General features: G+C 40.3%; 1 protein-coding gene across 9 annotated transcripts in view; it reads left to right on the top strand.

The window, feature by feature from the left end:
* Positions 1-1,596: 1,596 nt before the first annotated feature.
* plekha7b (pleckstrin homology domain containing, family A member 7b) overlaps positions 1,597-22,457 on the top strand; it is an 80,021-nt gene continuing 59,160 nt past the window's right edge. For 3 of the 9 annotated variants that reach the window (XM_076883200.1, XM_012917029.3, XM_076883197.1), the window contains exons 1-3: positions 1,600-1,958; positions 2,071-2,147; positions 2,249-2,306. In XM_076883200.1, the coding sequence (XP_076739315.1) occupies positions 1,807-1,958; positions 2,071-2,147; positions 2,249-2,306 (287 nt within the window). In that variant the 5' untranslated portion in view covers positions 1,600-1,806. Of the gene's footprint in view, positions 1,959-2,070; positions 2,148-2,248; positions 2,307-22,457 lie in introns of all 9 variants that reach the window. The other 6 variants (XM_012917030.3, XM_012917034.3, XM_012917032.3 and 3 more) reach the window with 4 other exon arrangements.

Raw genomic sequence — 22,457 nt, 5'->3', positions numbered from 1 at the left:
AATAGGATTATTTAAATCTAGTTTGTTGTAGCTCAGTCAGTGTGATCAGTAAACATGCCCCGTCTTGTGGCCACCCAACAATATCTCACAACTTAAACTCATTCCCACTCCTTATTAACTCGTGGCCTCGGGTTATTGATACTGTGCCTGTAAGCTGATAACTGCTGGCCATGCAAAAATATCTCATGGCCACCGACCGATACTTTTATCACCTATGTCACAAAAGCAGCTCTATATCAAAAAAGCAGATTAGAAACTGTTTAGGGATACTTCCCCCCTTCAGACAGCACATGCATTTGTGTTCTACACAGAGCAAAACTCATTTAGAAAAGGAAAACCCATACTTCAGTAACACTCTGTGATGAACGCTTTTTTTTAACTGCAAAAATTTTAATTATAAGTTCATAAAAACATCAAATGTTTTGTGGTAAACATAATTATCCATGCCCCAACACACATGTAAACTCAGTCAGCAGCTGCAGTTTCTCTTGTGGCACTGTGCACGTGCACAGGCAGAGCAGATATACTAGAAAAGGGAAAGGCGTAGGAAGTTATTAGGGACTTCTTTTTCCAGTCTGCAAACTAAGTAAGTTGTTGGATTGTTGCTAATTTGCCACGATCGTCTAGGTCGTGCTGGCTGTCCATGCTGTTTTTAGTAGTCTGACATCAGGCAGAATTGTCAACTCCTTACACTTTAATCTGGACTAAGCAAACAAAAAGGAGGATAGGAGAGTCAATCATACTTGGATATGTGTTGACAATGCAGAGATAATATTAAATTTAAAAAATTGAGAATAATTATCTGAAAATAACAGAAGGAATGCCCAAAAACCTCACTTCTGTTATCTGCTGTCTGATTTTTGTGTTATCCTTTATATCAGGGGTGGGCAATTGATTTTCCCAAGGGGTCACACAGGAAACTGGGACTGTTATGGAGGGCCATGCCAACAAGCTGAACTCAATTCAGCCATCCACTCATCCATCCATCTTCTACCACTTATCCGACTTATAGGGGCTGCAATAAGAAGAGATAAGATAATGTAAAGGTGGATTTAGAAAAGTTAAAACATAATAAAACACAGACAATATAAAAGCAAAGATGTAATTAAAAACAAAACAAATGTCCACATTGATTTTATTCCTTTATATGCTTATCGGTGTGGCCCTCCACAACAGTCCCAGTTTCTCATTTGGCCCATTGGGAAAATTCATTGCACACCCCTGATATAAAGGATAACACAGTAATACTTAATTAACTAAACCATAAAAAGTGGTGCGTAAAAATAAAGAGTAAATGGAAGATGACGGGGAACACAGAGCCCCCTCCACCAATATTCAGATGAAACCCTTTGCACCCATGTTTCTCTCATTGCATTTCTCTAAAACAAAGATCAGTTAAGCAGGATGATTTGTTTCAGCTTTATTTAACATATACCCACAATTCTTTGAAAGCGTGCACGTTTTGCTTTCATGTGTGAATTATAGTACAACTACTTTCACAACTAGGCCACCCAAAAACTGAAATCATTTCAATCACCAGCCTTGAAAAGTCTCCATTCCCCAGCGCCAAAGCTTTTATCCGGTTCATTTCTAGCTCACGCACTATTTTGTGCTTGCACTTCTTTGGTTAGGCTTTATTAGTTTATTAATTTCTTATGCAAGGATCGGCTGTGTTTTTAATCATTTGCCAGACCGCTACTTATGAGGACCCGGTTGCTCAACAAAAGAGTCTCGCAGGGGAGGTCGTCTGTTGCTCTGTTTGGTATTCGTCCCCTTTAAAAACTATGCAGCCCTAGCGGCGGTATTATGTGGGCTCCCTGGAAAAAGTCTGCGGAGAGGGAAAGGGGGGACGAGCCGAGCTGGAGTCGAGAGATCATGGCGGCACCTCTCGGACGGGACACCCTACCTGACTACTGGTCTTATGGAGTTTGTCGAGATGGTCGAGTCTTCTTCATTAGGTGAGGCGTTTTACTTGTTCTGCTCTGAGTACTTTACGAGGCGGTGTGAAGGGATTTTTTCTCTCCCTCTCGTTGTTTTATTAGCATTCAGTAACAGGTGTCTTTCTTGCAGTGATAAAACTCAAAGCACTACTTGGCTACATCCGCGCACTGGCGAACCTGTTAACTCTGGACATATGATACGTTCAGGTACGCCACAAATTATCTGATTTTGCAGGATAGCAGCAGGATATTTTGCTTTTGCTGCAGTGTGCAGCGGGTCGCTCAATGTGTTCTTGCTCGTGTTATAGATTTACCAAGAGGCTGGGAAGAGGGCTTCACGGAAGAAGGAGCCAGTTACTTCATCAAGTGAGTGGCTTTTGTGCATTGTTGCCTTGTTTGGTCGTGTAGAAAAAAGGAAAAAAAAAAAAAAATCAACCCATGCAGGCTGGTTGAGTTGATCATTATTAAAGTGCTCTATGTGGAATGCCTTCCTCCTCCTCTCTGCTGCTCTAACACGTCTGATGCACTATAACAACCAAACTACATTAAAGGCTGTATTGTAAACACACTGATTTATCTGAGAGCTGCATGTAGATGACAGGGAAAGCACACACCAACATATGGATTAACTCACTAGGGTCCCATTAGATAGGTGAAACCAATTATCTCTGCCTGCATTGTGAATGGAAAGTGAAGAGCCTAGCAGGACAGGAAGAAAGGCTATTAAAATTCTCCTCACATCCACCATGCAGGACCTCTACTCACTCCGATAGGTGTGCAGACTTGCTGTGTGTAAGTGTGTGTATGTGCAGATGTGAATGAGAGAGAGAGAGAGACTGTAAAGGTTGGAGGAGAGGGGTGTGACCATGTGGTGACAGAGATGTATGGCATGATTACATTATTGAAGCAGAAAGGACAGAATTTTCAAAGTCACATGCAGCACTCTGAAGTTTTTTCCCCGCTTTTTCTCAGATTTTCACGTTAAAGCAGGAGGATTCTGGATTAAATCTGGCTTCAGTGGAAGGCAACCAAGAGACACGTTATTTTGAGTATCTAGAGCTACTGTTGCATTTACTGTAGATTATATTATGCAGTGGGTTATTGGATGCTGGTCTGCGGCTGTCAGTGTGTATATCAGACAGTTACTATGATGGGAACCAGTGCAGGAGAGCAACCCGGAAATCATACCCAAGTCGGGCTAACATTAAAGCTTACTACGACATAGCCTGGAGACATCTGCATTGATGTAGCTCATTGTTACAAATCCCACCTCCCACCCAGACATGTTATCACATTGCCCTTTTAATTCGCCCCAGTTGTTGCAGATGCAATGGCTACATGGAGAATTTTACATCCTCATAGCTGCGGTCTCAGCATCAGGCTGGTTGTTACTCAATGACATATAGTACTCTGCAGATACCAGTGAGCAGCTCTGTAACAATGTGGACACTTTGTATCAATGACTTTTATATTTAGATTTTAGTATACATTTGTGCATCTGAGATGTTGCAATAGTCACACATATCAAAGCAAACAAATTATTTCCTTCTTTTACTTTTTCTGTATCCAAAGATGCTTTTAAAAAGGCCTTTAAGTGGTTCCAGCTAACAAATTTGTTGTTACTGACACATATTATGTACAGAATAAGAGTCTTTGTTTTTCCCCTCATTCACTCACTTTTTCTCTGTAAGAAGTGAGAACAATACAGCAGTGAGGCTGTGTGATATATGGCATCCTAAATGTCAAGGCTGTGAAATCACTCTTCTACTTGTTGCCCGTTTGGCTTGGTGGAAGGATCCTGTTTTGCTTTAGTTTCTTTGTTTTGGAGACCTTATTTTCTTGCGGTGGAACGGAACTCACCAGCGCTGTCTTCTGGTACCATTCAGCTTATTAAGAGCACCAGCTGACATTTTTCCATGTAAATGAAAACAAAATGATGCCAAAAAATCTATCAGCTAGTTATAGTACACAATATTTGCCCTTCAACTTCTGGGGTACCTTGAAGGTCTTGTGGTTTGTGTGGATTAGGCTTGCACTACTGCATCACTTGCATGCTCAATTTGATTAGGATCGTTAATTTTGGGGGTTATGTCATTGCCTTATGCTCTTGCGTCCCTAAAGCCGTTCCTGTGCAGTTTTTGAGGTGTGATGGCACTGCTAGAGGCTGTTGTTGGTAGATGTGCTTGGTTTACAACAACTATTGGTGCTATGCATCCCAACAGAACTTATGATGATCACTATTTGTTGATCTCTGTCATCTAATCTGCTTTATTAGATTGGATAATTTGGTAATTTGAACCTCATGATGACTTTCAAAGGCTCCACCATAGCTTCTTTAATTTATTCTCTTGAGTAAAAAACTTGTAGTTCAAATGCATCCAAATGTAATTTTATCTGTTTAGAGATCAGTTTTTCTAAAAAATGTGATAATGATTGTTCAATAAATGCTGGAATATAGAAAACAAAAAGTTACCGACGTGCACATTAAAAATTCTTATTAGTTTTTAGCTGCTCCACAGATGTCAAATCGTGGGCTTTCTAAACCTAAACGGTGTGTTGTTAATGCCTAAACCTAACCAAACAATCCATTTTAATTAATTTATTATTTGAATCATACAGATGATGTCTGAAAAACTGAATGTAGGAAAGGTGAGGGAAGAACGCAGGACAGAAAAACACACTTTGGAAGAGAGCCAGAGATTAATAATGACTAATGATTAAACACCCACATTTCAGGGTAACTAAGGGAGGATTCAGGGTCACCCGATCCAGCCGTAACTCTATGCTTTACCATAAAGGAAAGTTTTAAGCCTAATTTTAAAAGTAGACTGTGTCTGTCTCCTGAATCTAAACTGGGAGCTGGCTCCACAGAAGAGGGACCTGAAAGCTGAAGGCTCTGCCTCCCATTTTTCTTGGAAAACCACAAGTAAGCCCACAGTCTGAGAGTGAAGTGCTCTATTGGGGTGATAGAGGTCTTTAAGATAAAACAGGGACTGATTACTCAAGACCTTGTATGAGAGGAGAAGTCAGTATGAGAGAAATATGCTCTCTATTTCTAGTCTTTTTTTGGACAATCTGATAATAATGATGATTTACAATACTCTAGCCCAGAGGTAATAATGCATGAACTAATTATTCATTATTTCATTTTTCACTCCCCCTTTGTCTCTTCTGCTGTCAGCAGAGATGCACATAGGCAGCTTTACTCTCGCCACCCCACCGCTAGCACTGCCTCAGATGGATAGCAGTACAGTAACAGCCAATATAGTAAACTGATGATAAATCGAATAAAAGAGTAAAAGCGGAGGTTTGTCCTCTTAGTCAGACAAAAAAGAAAAAGAAAAAACAAACGAAACGAAACTAAATGTATAATTTTCAAAGCTGTGTTAACACTGCTATTTCTTTTAATTTCATCATGTTAAACATGGGCAAATGAAGAACCAATCAAATTTTGGTAAACTGTGAAATTGGACAATGACCTTATCAAGAGAAGAGCCCTCAGATTTTGTCAAAAGAATCCCTTAATCTTCAAACACATGGCAGATTCTAGCACTCACAAGCCGGGTTGATTATCACAACTTTAGTTGGCAAAGCTGAAACACAGTGACGATGGCTTCAACTCAGACGCTCTATAAACAATGTGATGGGCTCGATAATGTGTCTGTTTCAGACCATTAAAATGATCATGTATTAGTTTTTAGTTGACAGCAACTCAACATTTACAGTGTTATATTTATCCCACAGGGGTAACCATTAGTAATGATTTGGTTTTATAGTCTGTGTAGAAACTGAGATTCCTGTGTGTGTGTGTGTGTGTGTGTGTGTGTGTGTGTGTGTGTGTGTGTGTGTTTAATGAATAAATCTCACTTTAACATCAGTTTTTTTGAGAAACTTTATGAGTTGGACTGTTGGCATGTCTTTTTGGTATAATGCCCTTCTTTTCTTATCCCTGAGCTTTCCAGGAAGTGTGCAAGCCCCCCCTCCCAAAAACAACAAAAACACTCTGCACTGAAGTCCACATGGTGCTGCCCTGACAACAGTCAGTGGATTTGCTGTGTGTTGATAGTGGAACTTAGCTGACTTGAAGTACAAAGAAGGGATTGTTCTAACACCACGGCTATTGCAAAACTCACGTTTACGTACACCTCACTGCTGGTGAGCTGTGCAGCCTTCAGCCCTTAACTACCTGGTTAATGGTTACTGATGTTATCTTCAAGTTTCCTAAAGTGTAATGTTTTCAGATTTTCTCAGCTGATCTGAGAATGATTTACTTAGGCTCACATGTTGTACAAATTAAGTATAGTTTCATTAGGAAAATTTTACTCAGAGCACTCCTGAAACACTCACATTATTTTGAGGATAAAATTGTCCAAGCTAATGGGTGAGACTTTTGTCATTTGTGGCAGCAGATTGAAATAGAGTTCGTCAGGCTGTCATACTTCCAGCAAATCTCCCAGGGAGTGACCCAATTTTGAAACCATCTTCCAAAATCAACCCGCTTCAATCCCTGAACATAATGTTACAGATGAAAGAGGTCTGTGTCTTTAGTCTGACGGATGTAGATTAATCTAAGTAAAAGGAAAGTAAGACTATTTTGGGAAAAAGGTAACATTTTTAATAATTATTAGTTTTGTTTTATAGTTCCAGCTTTACAATGTCACGGTCAACGAACCGCTCTGTGTCTGTGCTTAAAACAATCATCTCGGATCACTCTAGGCGCCATCGGAGAGTGGCACCGCACATACCAGGTATAAATATTGGCTATCTGGCATGAAAAGAAGTGGGGCTTATCTGGACTGCTCTGGGCTCACTAGGCCAACGACCCTCACTGTGAAGTCATGAATACCCGGCTCCCACTCAGTCTTTACTCTGAAGATTTGTGCCAGCATATGCACTCATGTCTTGAGTCGCGGTTGTTCACCCTGTGGACAATTCAATATTTGTTCCACAAGACATAAAAGACACGATATTCTGGAACAACAAAAATGAAAAAAAGATGCTTGAGTAGCCTCTTCTTGCAATCCCAGCATCTCACACCTTCATGTCATTACATTGAGGGCAATTCAGTACACCTGGAGCCCTGTCAGACCCATACCCTTCACATCCTGGTGGCCAACTCGTTTGGTGGGGGGTACCATGACAAGAAACCATCCACTCTTTATAGATGTTTATACTCTGTCTATAAGGAGGCAGATAGAGTGGTGGTGGTATTTAACCAAATGCCCTTCCTAAGCAAACCCCAAAGGGAATTTGTGTCTCATATACACACAATAATCCGGTTGTTCAGTGATGACGCGACGAATCCTACTCCGGGTCTAAAGTAGTCTGCGTTTAATATGGCTTTTGTGTTGTTAACATGTTTAATGTTATGTATTTTCTTCTATTTGATCTCAAAAAGCTCCTAAAACAGTCAGTGATCCCTGTTGACCTCCCTCGGCTTTTATTACCACTAATCACTAATCATTTATTTAAGCTCAGTTTTTAAAACCTTAGGATGTAACTACAGCCCAGCCCATGCAGCAGTATATGAATGACTAACCTCGCATTGTGGATGGATTATCTCAGTTGTTCTCCTGGCTGAAGTTTGGTCCTTTTACAGCATCCTGCCATGCGATTACATTTGTTTCTGACCACCGAGAACACTCACGGTAACTTTTATCGAGTGGAAAAAAAGTTAGCTTGTTTATATTATGCTAACATAGCTGTGTCGCTAGCGGTCACGTAGCACATCATTATATACCAGCTAGACCAACTTCAGTTACCCTACAAACGTCACTGCTGTTTAGTTTTCTGTCTTCATTTATGCTGGAAGTGATAGCACAGCTGTACGTTTTAATTTGTTTCCAAAACCCCGCAGTCAGGACATGCTATATTGTATTTAGATAGAAGCTAGCGAGCTAACTCCCTGCTAACTTCTAACTCCGTTAAATGTCATAAATTCCGTTTTCATGGATGCCTGGATGTTAAACTCAATTGTTACACCTGGTAGAGCAGAACGCTGATCATTTTATTAAAGATGAAAGACTTTAGACAGTTTTTCAACTCTCAGTAATGCCACAGTGATCGTTTGATATATGGACCTGCAGCGGAGTTTAGACCCAGACAAGGCTAGTGACGTCAGACTGAACAACCAGATTACATGTAAGCCTGTGAGAATGAAAAGGTTTTGAGTTTGCTTCTGGAACAAACTACATTAAATTATGCCAAACTTTCTGCAGACACAGTTATAACTGACCTCAGGTCAGCGGGCAGCTTGTTCCAAAGAAGCAACCTCAGCACACTTATATCTAATTCTGGGAATAGTTCAAAGATCTGCACGTGATGACTTTTTTGAACTTATCCTTGGCTGTTTGATTGTTTAGGTCTGCTTGCTTTGTTAGATTGTTAAAAATGTGGTTTGGCGTCAAATATGACAACTTAACCATGACTATGCTTTTGCAGTCAGGTCCCCTTGGTTTACAAATGACCGGCTAGAAGAGATCAGGCTCACAGACTTACTTCTTAGAACTCAGTTTTCCCGACTTTGTTTTAAGTGGTTCTGCTACATGTGATTTCTTCTATCTTTTGGTTTTAGTTTTCATGCTAATTGCCTGCCTCTAGTCTTTCATTTATTTAATTATGTCTTTTATTCTCTTTGTTGTGTACACATGTACACAAAAGGTCCTCTGAAGGTCCTTTTGTCTAGGCTTCCTGTTTAAATCTACCCTTTGAGTATGCTGCTTTTTCACTTCTGTCAAAGCATTTTTTTAAGCTCTGTTTTTTTAAAGATGCAAGTATATAAAGAAAGTTTCTTCTTTTCTTCTTCTTCTTCTTATTAGTATTATCATCATTATTATAGTAAGCCCTGTCTCACTGTTGCATAATACATCAGGTACTGATGCCAAAGGACACTCTGAGAGCGCAGAGCTGATATGCCAGTGGCTTTGACATACAATAACAATTTTTTTCATTACACAAACTCATGACATAACATAAATTATAATATTACTAGTGATTACTAAACGCTGTGTATTATTATCTCATTACTTACAAAAACTGAGAAAACTGAGTACACTAAGGTTCACTTTCGACCACTTCACTGGCACTCACTGAGAATAAGAAAAGTGCAATTCTATAGCTCCCCTAGGGAGAAAATTACCACGCCGAGGTACAATGGCGTCCTGTTGAGGACACGGTTTACATTGTTGAAAGGGTTAACAATGCTGTGGGCCAGTCCAGGCGGAAGTGTTTGAAATCCACACTGAATCACTCTTAGCTTCTACACCAAAAAAAGGCTCTCTCAGCTTTTTTCTCAAATTTAGTTGCCTTTTCCGTCAATATTTCATCGTTGCCTGAGATTTCTGATGAATATTTATCTTGCTTTTGTCCCACAGCTTGTTATGATTTTAGTTTGTGCTTGCATTTTTTTTAAATAGTTGACGTTTTTGATCAGTGCTGTGAGTTAATTAGCCGTGAGATGTTTTGAAGCAGTTTTTTTTTTTTTAAACAGGAAATGGAAAATAAAGAAGTTTAATGTCCCTACAGGCCTTTATCATAACCCTGTCTTAATGAAGCTGAAGCTTTCTTTTTTCTGCTAACACATCAAATCCAGGCCTCACTGCTGAGGCCACAACATGGTTGCCAAAATAGATGGAACAAACAAGGTCAAAGGGGCGATAAACAAACTTTTCCTTTTCAAAGCTTTTCTAATGTGTAAGTTAAATTAACTGTAAGGGTTAATTTGTCTTCTGTCAAAGGGGTATTATACTTTTGGTTCCTGGCATTAAGTTTTAAAATTTTAAAGTCAAGTAAAACTAAGTATGTGTCTCTGTACAGGACCCTGTATGAGACAGCTAGTCTCTGACAGGTAATCACTTAAAAACAATTGTTTTCCCAACTGGTGTTCCTGGGCCCTGAGGCAGGAAGCTAGTCCTGTTTCTTTGTTTCTCAGTGAGGCAAAGAAGCAGAAAGTCTCGAGTGACCTGATCAAACCTTTCATCCTGTCAGAAATGGTCAACTCTCAGATTAAGTGATGTCAGATGTTATCCTTGGATGTTAAACCTTACCAAAGTCGTCTATTGACATCAGTAAGACCAACTATAGTTGAATGACCTTGTGTTTCTGCGGGTTGTAGTTGTAAAAAGTACATGTTTTGAAAGTTTCTAGTGCCATGGGAAGTCACGAAGAAACATACAGGGATCAGTGCACAAGTTTTGTTTCAACAAAGCATCGGTGAAGGTTGGTTTTATCTGAAAATCGGCTCTGCTCCACGTTTCATTTGCAGTGTGTTTTTTCTCGTCCACCTGTGCCAGCTGTGTTTGTTAAACTGCATCCATTAGGCGTGTCTTCAGAATCTGATAGCATCACTTTTAATGTAGCACATTTGTTAACTGTTTATTCTTGTACTGTACAGCACTAACCACTAAGCAGGGATTCTGACATGAGTGCATCAAGTTACCACACATATATCTTCGAAAGCATTAGATGGTAAAGCAATTTTCTTAAACATTTTGAAAATTTTAAATTATAGCTGAAACAAAAACGATACGTTTGTGATAGGGAGTAAAACAACACATTGAAGGAACTGCTTTGCCAGGTTGGCTTTGTCTTTTACTAAACTACTGACTCGGGAATATATTAAAAAAATTTATTGAAGCATCAACATAATTAATTTTATACGTACTCACCGATTAATCTGGCTAATTCTGAAACAGCATGCGACGTTTAGACATTCTTATTGCAGCATCATCAGCTTAGCTTCTATATTTTTACTGGTAGCTTAGCTTTTGCAAGCTCATTTTAATTAAACGCGAAGATTGTTGTACTTATTTTACACAGCTACACCACTTGTGCTGTACGGCTTTCCAGAAATGTTTTAACTGGGATTATATAACTAAAAAAAGTAAATGTTTGCTTGTTTAAATTATGGTGATATTGTGACTGTGGGGAAAAATAGTGGTTTACTCCAAAGCTATACAAAATGATGGGTTTTAAAAGAGCACTGTCAACTCACAATGTGGCGGTATATGTGGGGGTAATATGTGGTGTTTCAGTGTCAGCACAGCTGTGTTGCACCACTGATATACTGCCACTGATGTGGTGAGAAAGAGAGAGGAGGAACTTTTTTAGTTCTCTTTCTTTTTCAGTTACAGCAGACTAATGAAATACATTAACTAACTGAGCAGTAGTTTAAGACAACACTCCAAAAATGTGATACTCGGGTCTTGCAGGGGGTCAGTTGAGACCTAGAATAATTCACTACCAATATTGTGGTAGGGATGGCAGACAGTTCACGTTCCAACCCCAGAACTAGGGATTTATAGTCGACTCCTGTTTCGATACTTTCTATTCTGAGGCTTGTGATGAGTTGAGTTTTTAATTATTTCATATTTCATGTTGAGGAAAATTTCATGTAGGTTGTGTGTTGCACAATAGTGCTTGCTGAGGCTAGTCGTTTTTATGTGACTTTACCAAATGATTGTGGGTTATTTTGTAACCTATAGGTGTCTATTTTTTTTTACTTAACAGCCCTTTTGTGGTATTCTTGAAATTAAAAAACACACCCAACAGGCTGAATGCATTGCAGGGTACTGGAAACAGCAATATGATGTATTGCTGTTTTGCCAGCCTGCCAAAGATCTTATTGGATTTCTTTTTTTTCTTGTTTGAATCTCACTCACACACACATGCAAACTACATGGACAACACCGACACACAAACAATATGATAAACTTGCTTAGGAGCGTGAATCATTAATCTATGAGAAAGGCAGCGACGCACCTGATAATGTCATCTTAGCAGCAAATGCACGGACAGTGAAATTGATATTTGGACTCTTGGCCAAGGATTTGCAAATGTGCTGCTGGTGAGATAGCAGGTGCTTTCACCTTTGCTGGGTTATTTATGTTGACTTGTTGTTATTATCAGTAGATCATGTCTAAAGCTCTTATGTTTCTGCATCCATCTTCACAACTTACGTGTGAGGCAGCCGGGACTTTTATTTGAGGTCAGAGTGATTTTCTAAAAAAAGGGCCATATTGTCAACATCATGTCCACAATGACTCATTACAGGGTTTGTGGCAGTTAAAAAATAAATAATGCTCACTATTGCCTGGGCCTGCAAATAGGGATGGAGACTGAAGCAGTGGACTGAATAAAGATGATGAAAACAAAGAGCAGATTTAGTGTCTGGTACAGTAAGCTTTTGTTCTGCAGAATACAGAGGAAGCTTTCTATCAGGCCTTGTTTGAACTGCAGGCCTGAGGTGTGCGCTGGTTGATGATGTACATTATGTAGAATGAGTCATTCACTGTCTAGATGACTTGAGCAGGTTGAGAAGTCAGAGCTGGAGCAGCAGGAGTCAGAGCAGAAACAGGGCAGGGGAGATGACCGAGCTGGGATGGGGACCTGCTGTTGCAGTTGTCTGCCCATCAGGCACGAGACTGACGGGGCTGATCATGAAACAAAGGTGGTTGCAGAGCTGGAGCTCTCCAATTTGGAGGAGAAGGAGAGGCAGGTTGAGGCAAGGTAATACTTTTTTTAGCCTTGAATTGTATCTCTGTGCCTGATTAGTGTTTTCATGTCACTACATTACTATGATTGTGGTAAAGCATGCCATCTTTGACTTTAACTAGCATGCAGGAAGATGTGACAGAAATTGAAACATGCAGCATTTTTGTCAGCTATCATTTACAACTCTTTTCAACTTATTAAAGAAAGAGGCTCTGGACCGTAGTAATTTCAGCTGCCTCTCTGGAGGAAAAGCAGTTTGTATACCTCTCTCTGATTAAATTCAGATGACAGTTCTTTCTGCCGCATTCTGTCAGAGCCCGAGTGTGACTGGAGCCACTGCAGAGAGAAGCAGGTCCCACCGTGTCCTCATCTCACCAGATGGGTGACAGGAGAAGTGATTAGTTAGCACAAAGGAAATGATGGATGTTCTGTAACATGGGAAAAGAAACGAAAGAAAACTTACATTTTGTTTGTGCAATACTTTGTATTTTACCCAGAGTTTGCTTTAAAGTGATAAGCAGTATAAAGAGTAAATGTGAGCAAGTGCTCCTGTGTTGCCACGAATACAGGAAAGCCACTGGTTTTCAGTGATTATGTGTCCTGTAAAGTAAAGGTTTATGAGCTGAGTAAAACATCTTTTAATTTTCTAACTAACTACATTTATAACATACGCTGAATCTGCAACATAGCATGTGCTAAAACTGCCACAAACAAGCCACAAGGGCAGTTTATTTGAATTGAACTGGACTGCTAGGCTTTCTTTGTAATGTTTGCATGGTCTACATGTGACTCTGTGGGTTTCCTCCTGCAGTCTAAAGCTCTTAATGTTAGGCTAACTTGTAAGTCTAAACTAAGTGTGAATATGAATGGTCTGTCTCTCTGTGTTAGCCCTGTGATGGATTGGTGACCTGTCAAGGCTGTACTCCACCTCTTTCCAGTTGTCAGCTGTGATATGCTCCGCTGCACCTCCACCCCTTATCCAACCCACCTGAACTGGATTAGCAGTTAAAAGGATGAATGAATATACTTATTGTTATTAATTATTGTATTATAAATATTACCAGTGGCTTATAATTTAACATAAAAGAGCTTTAGCTCTTGCTTAAATTAATACAGCCACACAGAGTATTCTTTATTAGGTGTTTTAGCCGTTTTCTTGCTTTTTAAAAAACAAAACAAAAAAGCAAGCAAACACACAAAGCTGCGGGTTATGACAAACCTGCCTGGTACGAAAAGACAAACAGGAAAAAGTTTGTGACCAGTGGGCAAAGTGGAGCTGTCAATCGAGTGAATATGAGAAACACTGCCAATGAGCGCTTTTGTTTCTCAGTTTCTGCTTAGTATTTAACACAGCTGTGTGCTAAAAAGTGGTGAATGTGAAGGCTATATATGTCAAACATTGGCAGCGTGTTGTGCTAACCCAAGTGGAGAGAAACGTTATTATAAAATTGCTTATTAATTGCTACAGTGCATCCTACAAAGCACATGATCCTACATCCTACCTGCTCTATCTCTCTGCAGATCAGTTTCTAGAAATTTCTAATCATGCAGGGTGCTTTACTGCTGATATATTCCAAAAGGCTGAAAAACCAAACACTTCAATAAGCTTATGTTAGCAGCAGATTGAGTGTATGAGCTGTGAGAAAATGTTGCTTATTGTGGATTACTTGATTGAATATTGCTGTTTCCATTAATGGAATATTGAGTGTGAAAAAAAAAAAAAAAGAAAAGAAATGAAAAGACTGGACCAACCACTGCTACTGAGAGCAGATGTGAGGGTTTGAGCAATTTCTCTCACTGCAGCATTCATCGAGCACATTGACCACACAGCTGTGTGATTTCTTGCAAACCGATCCAATTTAATTTGCCTCAGTGCAAAGATGCATGGCTAATTTTGTATTCATGAGCCTTTCCTCAGTGCTTCATTTTTCTATTCTAAATCTTTGATTGATTAATTAAAACCTGCTGTGATCTGGCATTACCTCTAATCATTCTGTTTAAGTTATATAGTGACAAAAAAGTGCTAATTTTAAGCGATGTATTCATGTTTTTAAAACTGCAGTCTCTGCGATGCTGCACCGGCTCTCAACTGTCATCGGATCAATGAGACCTGCTGAAGCACTAGCAGGAGAACCATGGTGCTGTTCTGCATGTAGCCACTAGATACTGCTGTTGTGTCTTTGTACACTTCACCAAGACACTTATTGACAGTTTGGTGGTTTATCACACATTTTTTTTTCCATCTCTGCCAATGACAAGGTCAGATAATGGAGATTACACATAAAGTGTTGAATCAGGTATATTTTTTTATTGTGGTTTCATCCTATGACAGCATCTAACTCAAGCTTGAGTTACAAGCTTGTTTTACTTTTTAACGAGATATAATAATTCACCATTCATCTCACAGTGTGATTACCCCTTTCGTGTATTTGTTCTGTAATGTATAGCTAAATGTCAGAACATCCCGTCTCTCTGAGCTATTTGAGAGTCTGTTAATTCAAACCTTTTTTTCTTGTGTTGTGGGTTTCCTGTTTGCTAACCGGATGGATCAGATACAGTAAATTAAAAACCTTAATTTGTTATACGGTAGCCGGGATAAAAGCAGTGTATGGATATCGACATGGTATGGATTGACCTACCCTCAGGTTTGACCACCTTCATTCAGCCCTCTGGTCTTATCTATATGTCTGTCTGTGGATTATTGAACCGGCACTGCAGCAGCCTGCACCAGCCACTCAGGTTTGCTCTCCATCCATTCCTCTCTCCCCCAGGCGGACTGGGATGTGATCTGATAAAGAGGACTCTGGGTGAGACGGAAGGCTCTGGTTGCAGTCAGAGACCAAGGTCAGCACTTTGCTGGACACCACAAAGAGGTGATAACTATTCATCTGTGATAATCAAAAAGAGCGGCACCTTTAGAGTTTTGTTTCAGGCCAGGTCCAGCTCTTTTTCTCATCACCAGCTTCTGCATCGACACTAAGCAGCAAAGTGTTATTTTATTATTCCCCAGTGAGCATAAGTAGAGCTATATTCTGCAAGGGCCGCCAGTGTTACCGATTGATCAAGAGTAGAGAGAGAGAGAGGGCTGAAACAGCAGTTATGCTCCTATCTGACACCCCTCTTTTTCTACTTTCTAGCACACCCACTAGCATACACTTTAGCAAGCTCAGTTTTCATATGTTAAGAGAGCAGAAAGGGAAACTCCCTATTGGTTGTCTTCAGAATCAGGACAGATGTGGACATCTGAGGCTTTTTAAGTGGACTCACTGTATTACGTCTGATCACTAAACTGGTGAGTAGCAACATGTGCATATATATGAGTTTATAGTTTTTAGAAACAAGCCAGGAGTATGTAGATTAGTCTATTATATACTTAGTGACTGTAATGTCCAACATATTTGTCTTGGGACAAAAATAGAATGACCTGTTCTACAAACAGTTTCAACTTTTGAAGAAACGCATTGTTCTGTCTGTTGTTCACTTCATCATATTGATGAAGCTTTTTATTGCAAGCATTAAAATGTTTCATTGCTTTGTCCTCTTTGTAATTTTATTACTTACCTAAGTGCTCGAGTACCCTCCACAGATCTCAGTTCTCTTCTTTGCATGTAAATCGATTCCTGTTATAGATTACTTTCAGTAGTTTCACACTTTTTGAAATGCTACTGCTTGTGCGGCGAGTTTCTGAGTATTCTGATCTGTCACCTACTGTAAATCAGGCAGTAATATCACATTAGTAAAATACTGTGTTACAAATAAAACGTCTGCATTCAAAATCTCTAAGTAGGAAAGTAAGTAAAGCAAAGTGTACTATCAAGAAAACAGTGCTAATTTCTGGTAGTGCATAATGCAATGCAGTGATTGCCCTTTCTATGTATTAATATTTAACTCTGGTGGGTGAATATTACTTATGTATTCTGTATTGGACGGTTTCATTTAGAATGAGAAATCTGCATAGTAGTTAATTTATTACAGACAGTGGCAGACTTAATGTTGGGGAGCAGTGGAGTGTTTACGGAACTTTAGAAATCACATCATCAGATGCGCCTCAGCAGACTGATCTTAGCAATGTGATGATGGTGTGTTGGTGAGCCACCCACAGATGTATGTATATGTGTACATTCATTATCCCCCCCACCCCTCTGTAAAGCTTGCCGCGTTTGCCTGCATCTCTACAGCTGCTCAACATAACAGAAAGTTAAAGTGAATGTAGAGGAGAGACAGAGATAATTAGCATTTAGCAAAAGATATGGCTAAATGCTACGCTAACAATCAGGGACCAGATCAGTCAAAAGCAGTAACTTAACAAGTGCACTTACCCCATTTCTACAGTTGTCGAATGAGCGACAGTCATTTTAAAGTTTGAATGAACGCTGTGTCTGTTTATAAGGTGTGGGCTTATTTTTGTGTGTATCTGGCCTCGTATGCTTGATGTGCTATGTTTGATATCAGTCCTGCTGAGGGTGTACAAGTAGCCATTTGTCACTTCATACCTAGTAGTGCTGACAACAGCCATTATATTTATAGGAAGAAGAAGCTGTTTTACATCTGATATGATTTGTATGTTGGCGTTAGTCCATGCAATTAAATTAATTACCTTCAAAACTGTGCAGTGCGATACATGAATATGTTGAAAGAGGCGGCTAGGACACAATTCAGATGGTGTTTGGTGGTGGTCGGACCCAGATATCTGACAGACTGGTATTATCGCCACAGTGTTGAAGTCTTTACTTGCAGCGCCATGCCTCTGACTCCTGTGGTATGATAATGAGATGTGAAGCAGTGTGGAGATGGATGAGAAAGAGCAGCAGAGGGTGAAACTAAGGGAATGAGAGCAGCAGGGGCAGGACACATCGACTACATGTTCATGTGTGTACTTGTGTGCTCAGGTGCCATCAGATTAATTTTCACTTAAAGCCTAACTGCTTTAATAGCTAATTGAAGGTATTTGTAGCATGACATAGTCGTCAGTCTCTTTGGTTTATAGTCTTCACTTTCTCATGTTATCTGATGTCTCCGCTATGCAAAATGTTCCCCTTTTGTCTTTTCTTGGTGTTTAAATTCATCATGTTGGACAGTATTGTCCTGTTGTGCATATGCAGAAGGACTGAGGTAATGTTTGCAAAAGAAAAACATCATTAGAAGATCATTTGTAGAGACTGGTAACATGGGAATATAGAGAGTATAAACTGTAGTCATCGCCTTTTCATGTAATAAACTTTTCCATCATACTATCTGGCAGAATAAGCACTTACAACATAGTATATTTCTAGTACTTACTTCAGCTCAGTTCAGTTTTAATATTATAGGCTTATAAATCACAACAAAAGTAATCAAGTGCTCTTCATATTGTAAGAATTTCAAGTATTCCAAATTTAGCAATCAAATGATTGGGAGGGGCAGCCATCTGTTTTAAGCCAGTGGAAAGACAAGATCATAAAGTGATGACGAACAACAAACAGGGAAACACATGTGACATGCAGCAGTAGTACGGGGGAGTAAAAGTGAGAGGAAAAAGAGGAGCGGTGCTCAGTGCATCATGGTAGAACCTCCATCTGCTTGAGCCTATTGCAGCATAACTAAGAGTTTAGAAAAAAGGAAAAAACAAACAAAGCCTAATCTTAAAAGTACAAAAGGAGGGGGAGGTGGGGTCTGCCTGCCAAACCCAAACTGAGAGCTTGTCCCACACGAGAGGGGCCTGATATCTGGATGCTTTAGCTCTCAGTGTACTTGCTAAAACACTTACTTTAATATTTTTGGATATTTAAGATAGATTTATTTTAGTACTCTAAAAGAACAGCTTTGCATGTTTCACAGTCGTAAACAATCCTTTTCTATCGTATACTGTCCGCTGGTGCAGCCCCTTTTATTATCCTTTCTAAAACAAGTGCCTTTAAGGTTTGGTTCTGTGCACCTGGAATGATTTTATTAAGGACATAGTGTCTCTGAAAGTAACAGATTCAAGAGTAGAAAAAACACTGTCTGAAATAAAGCATTTAGAGGAGTGTGGAGTCGGGGCCCTTGCACACTGACTGACTGCAGTTTTGAAACTTTGGCCATGTTTCATATGAGCAACCACGACTGAAACAATATCTGTTAGAGAAAGTAAGAAAGAGCATAATAGATCCCCCCTTTTAGAAGTGATAGGATGTGATCGTTCAGGACTTTGTATGTCAGGAGATGGATTTTAAAATCATTCCTGGATTTTACAGAGAGCCTGTGAAGTGAAGCTAATGTAGTTTTTCTCTGGTCCCAGTTAGTGCTCTCACTGCAGCATTTTGGATGCTGCTACCCATTCTCTCCCTTTTCCTCACCCCCTCATCTCTTTTTTTTTTAAATTCCTCATCCATCCATCCTTCCTTCCTTCCTCCTTAACTCCCCCCTTTTATGCTGTGTATTGGCTGCATGACTGCAGAGAGAATGGAGCAAAGCATCCAGTTCAGGGAAGTGCTCTGGCGACAGAGCTCTGCTGAGGAACGCATTTATTAGAAGAGAGAAGGAGGAGAGCTGAGGAAGAAAAGAGTACCGTTAATGGGAGGGAAAGAGGGAAGAGATTATGATTATATTGTTATGGCTTATTCTTTGTACCTGTGGTGTTAGTTTGTGCTTTGGGACCTCTTAAAAGACTTATTGGTGAGGTTGATTGGCCTCGATAATACCAATCACACGGGTGTCACTCAGAAACCGGGGACACTTCGGTGATTGCATATATTTTTAGTTTCACCTAAGCAGCAAAGGCGGGAAGGAGGATGTTTTGAATGAACTGACGCCACGGGGCTCAGCAGAGGACGTCAGCAACAGCGGCACTACCAGCTGAGAGAAGTACACACACACAGGCACCACTGAGACGAGCACAGCACAGCAAATCACAGACCTGCAGCTAACATGCTGGGCCAGCCAGGACAATCAACCTCACACGTCTCCTACAAGAGGCAGCCAGTGTATGGGGCGACTCACAGGTGTGTATCCCAGCCCCTCTCTTAGCACATATATGGGACTGTATTGCTGCATAGCTTGTCGGGAGCTGTGTGTGTGTGTGTGTGTGTGCTAAGGCTTTCCAGCAGGCAGGAAATAAAATGCTTTAGATTGCATGTTGTTAAGTGTTTGTACAAAGTCTACATGCAGGCAGGCAGATTTCAGAGGCATGCTGAAAAGTGTCCGCTATCTCTTTTTGCTGCCAACAAGGCATCTGGCTTTTTATGCCTGTATAAACCTACTGATTGCTTTTGGAGGGTGTGTGTACCTGTGCGAACTGGATCAGTCTTTACGGGGGTGAAGAGACAGAGAGGGAAAAGAAAGAGAGGGAGAGAGAGAGAGAGAGAGGGAGATGCTCACTGCAGTGCTTCATGATCACAGGTCACTGATTGCTGTGTTGATGTCAGCAGAACTGTGATCCCTTGGGCTTGTATACTTTAATGTAGATCTCTCTATAGGCTAGACTATTGCAGGGGTTTAATGCAGTCCTAAGTTCAGAGTGAGCCAGACTTGTAAAAGAATGTAGTTTACATGGGAGTGCGTGTTTATTCTTAGTGCACTTGCTGTTTGTTAGGACCCTTTACATATGCAGACAAACAGCACACCTGCTGTATGTTACATGTTTCTTACACACCTCAAATCCTATATGTTACACTCTATAAACTACATGCAGTGGGCGCTGTTGCCTTAAATAAAAGACTAAATTGTTACATTAGTATAATTGTTCAAAATGGATCATATATGTAATTGATACAGCAGCATATAGTATGCATGCTGCTGTAGACAGACAGCTTTACATTAACACAGTTCGAAGCCCAGTGTATGAAAAGCCAAAGAGCAGCTTGAAGCCGGCAATTTTGAAGCTGCTCTTTGGTTTATTGGTGTGGTTAATGCCACTTTTAAATGGGATGTGACATGGAAACCATCCATTTATTGATCTGCACAAACTACATCAAGCTTATTGCCATTCTGTCAGGGTCTTTATGTTAGCTGAAGCGATAAGGTTACTTAGCCTGTTTGTCATTCCTACATATGCTTCTGCATCGGCCAGATCCCCCGCAGTGCTCTCTGCCACAGAGGCAGTAAGCACCACACTGCAAAATTTCTTCTAAGATCAGCAAATAGCAGAGCGTGAAGGCTTGGATCATCTTTGAATCAATAGTCTTTTAATTGCAGTATGCTACATTAACAGCACAGCACATGTTGAAATAACATTAATGAGACTGGTGAGTTTTTTCCAGTCCTGTGCGGTTGTCTGGTTTTAATGGATTAGCTAATGCTCACCTTCTAGTGTTGAACATCTGACTCAATGTTTAGTTCACCAAAACAGTCCCCAGTCACACCCAGCACAGCTCATCCTTCCTGCTTCAGTCCTCGGCCACAGAGTGGAATGTCGCCAAAAGCCATAGTGCTTCATTTGTATGCTTATCTGACATAGAGGTCATGTCTTTGATTGAATGGCTGGAGCACTTCAGGCTGAAAAATGAAACACCAAAAATAGGTGCAGTGGATAGAATACCTTTGAATACAGGGGACAGACCCCGCCCCACTGCACATTTCCAGGGACACTTACTATTTCTAAGAATAGACTATAATGGTGATACTTAACAGAAGGTTAAAGCATTTGAAAAGGGAGGGTCTTCTCAGTGTATTAAGATCGTGACCTTTTTAAATCCCCCAAACTGTTATTTAGTTGAGCCGCTGTGAGTGGGATAGAGATTCCAGGGAAGAGACTGTTCTAGTAAAATCTCCATCCTGCTGGCTGGTAAGAGTTTTTCGAGCAGTGCACCAGATGTGGCCTACCTTCCCTGCCTTAATAAACCCACTAAGTCACAGCAAGCTTTCCTCACACACAGGATACAGAGGGCTAAAAATAGCCTTCATTTACCCTCTGCCAGCCAAGTGGACCCTCACCTAATTAATTTAATCCATCAGTTTAATTTCCATGTTGAACTGTGATAGCATGCATGCTTTGGCAGTCAACAGAGAGAGATGCAATGTGTTATTACATGTTTTTTGTGAAAGAAAATGGGTAACAAAATTTGCTAACAAATAATAATTCTAAACATTTGATCAATGTGTTTGATCAACAATCATGTGGTCTAGTGATGAAGGATTTAATGTCATCACTGTGCTCCTCTGGTCTCAGTAAGGGAATACCAGGAAAAAAAATAGCTATGTGTGCAGCAGACATGAAGCCTGGACAAATTCTAGTTGATGTTGTGTGGTTTCTGGACTGCAGGGGCCTTTGTGTGTGGTGCCTGGGTGTTGTTCATTGCCACAGAGCACTGCAGTCGTGGAGTAGCCGCTTTTTGTCTTAACCCCGTGTATCACTGTAATATAACTCCCCAGTGGGAGTGTGTTCATTGGCTGCCTGTACTCTGGGCTGTGTGTCTTCTCAGATTCTGTAATGAGAACTGCAGGAGAGATTTCTCTAAGCCTCAGGCAATCTGGGCACAGGTAGCTCCCAGCACACAGACACCCTCACACAGAAAGAGCCGACTCAGTCCCGCGAAGGAAAGAATGTGACGGAAGAAAGCATTCGCCATCCTTGATGAGATTTCAGAAATGTCTTCGTTATTTTAGATACACTGTACACATTCAATGGTAAAGATAAGCGTGTGGTTTAGAAAAAAGAAAGTGCTGTGCTTTACAAACTTGGATGCCCTCAGGCCTTGGATTCTTACCAACATAATCACTTTTTGAAAACTGTCACTAAATGTAAATGAAGTGAAGACATTTACAATAAATACATTTCATCGGGATGATTTCATGTGTGTGTGTGTGTGTGTGTGTGTGTGCTGGTTAGGGTTAAGTAGAGGGTATTTAGTGGCTGGATGATATAATAAAGTCTCTGACACAATTGTGTAAAGGATTTAGACATGTTTCACAGCATGAGGGTTAGCTGAATCCGATTGTTAGAGAATCCAGTGGCTGTTTATCTGCTTCTCTGCTTTTGGACAAAAGCACTGGCAAGTGACATGGCTTTCATGAAATGTGGAAAACGGGGATTACCCTGGTTCAGATAAAGTAAGCCTTAAGGCTACAATA

Source organism: Maylandia zebra, linkage group LG1 (genome assembly GCF_041146795.1).
Source record: "Maylandia zebra isolate NMK-2024a linkage group LG1, Mzebra_GT3a, whole genome shotgun sequence".
Lineage (NCBI taxonomy): Eukaryota > Metazoa > Chordata > Actinopteri > Cichliformes > Cichlidae > Maylandia > Maylandia zebra.
Note: the sequence above shows the minus strand (reverse complement) of the source record. Positions and strands in the feature narration are given on the sequence as shown.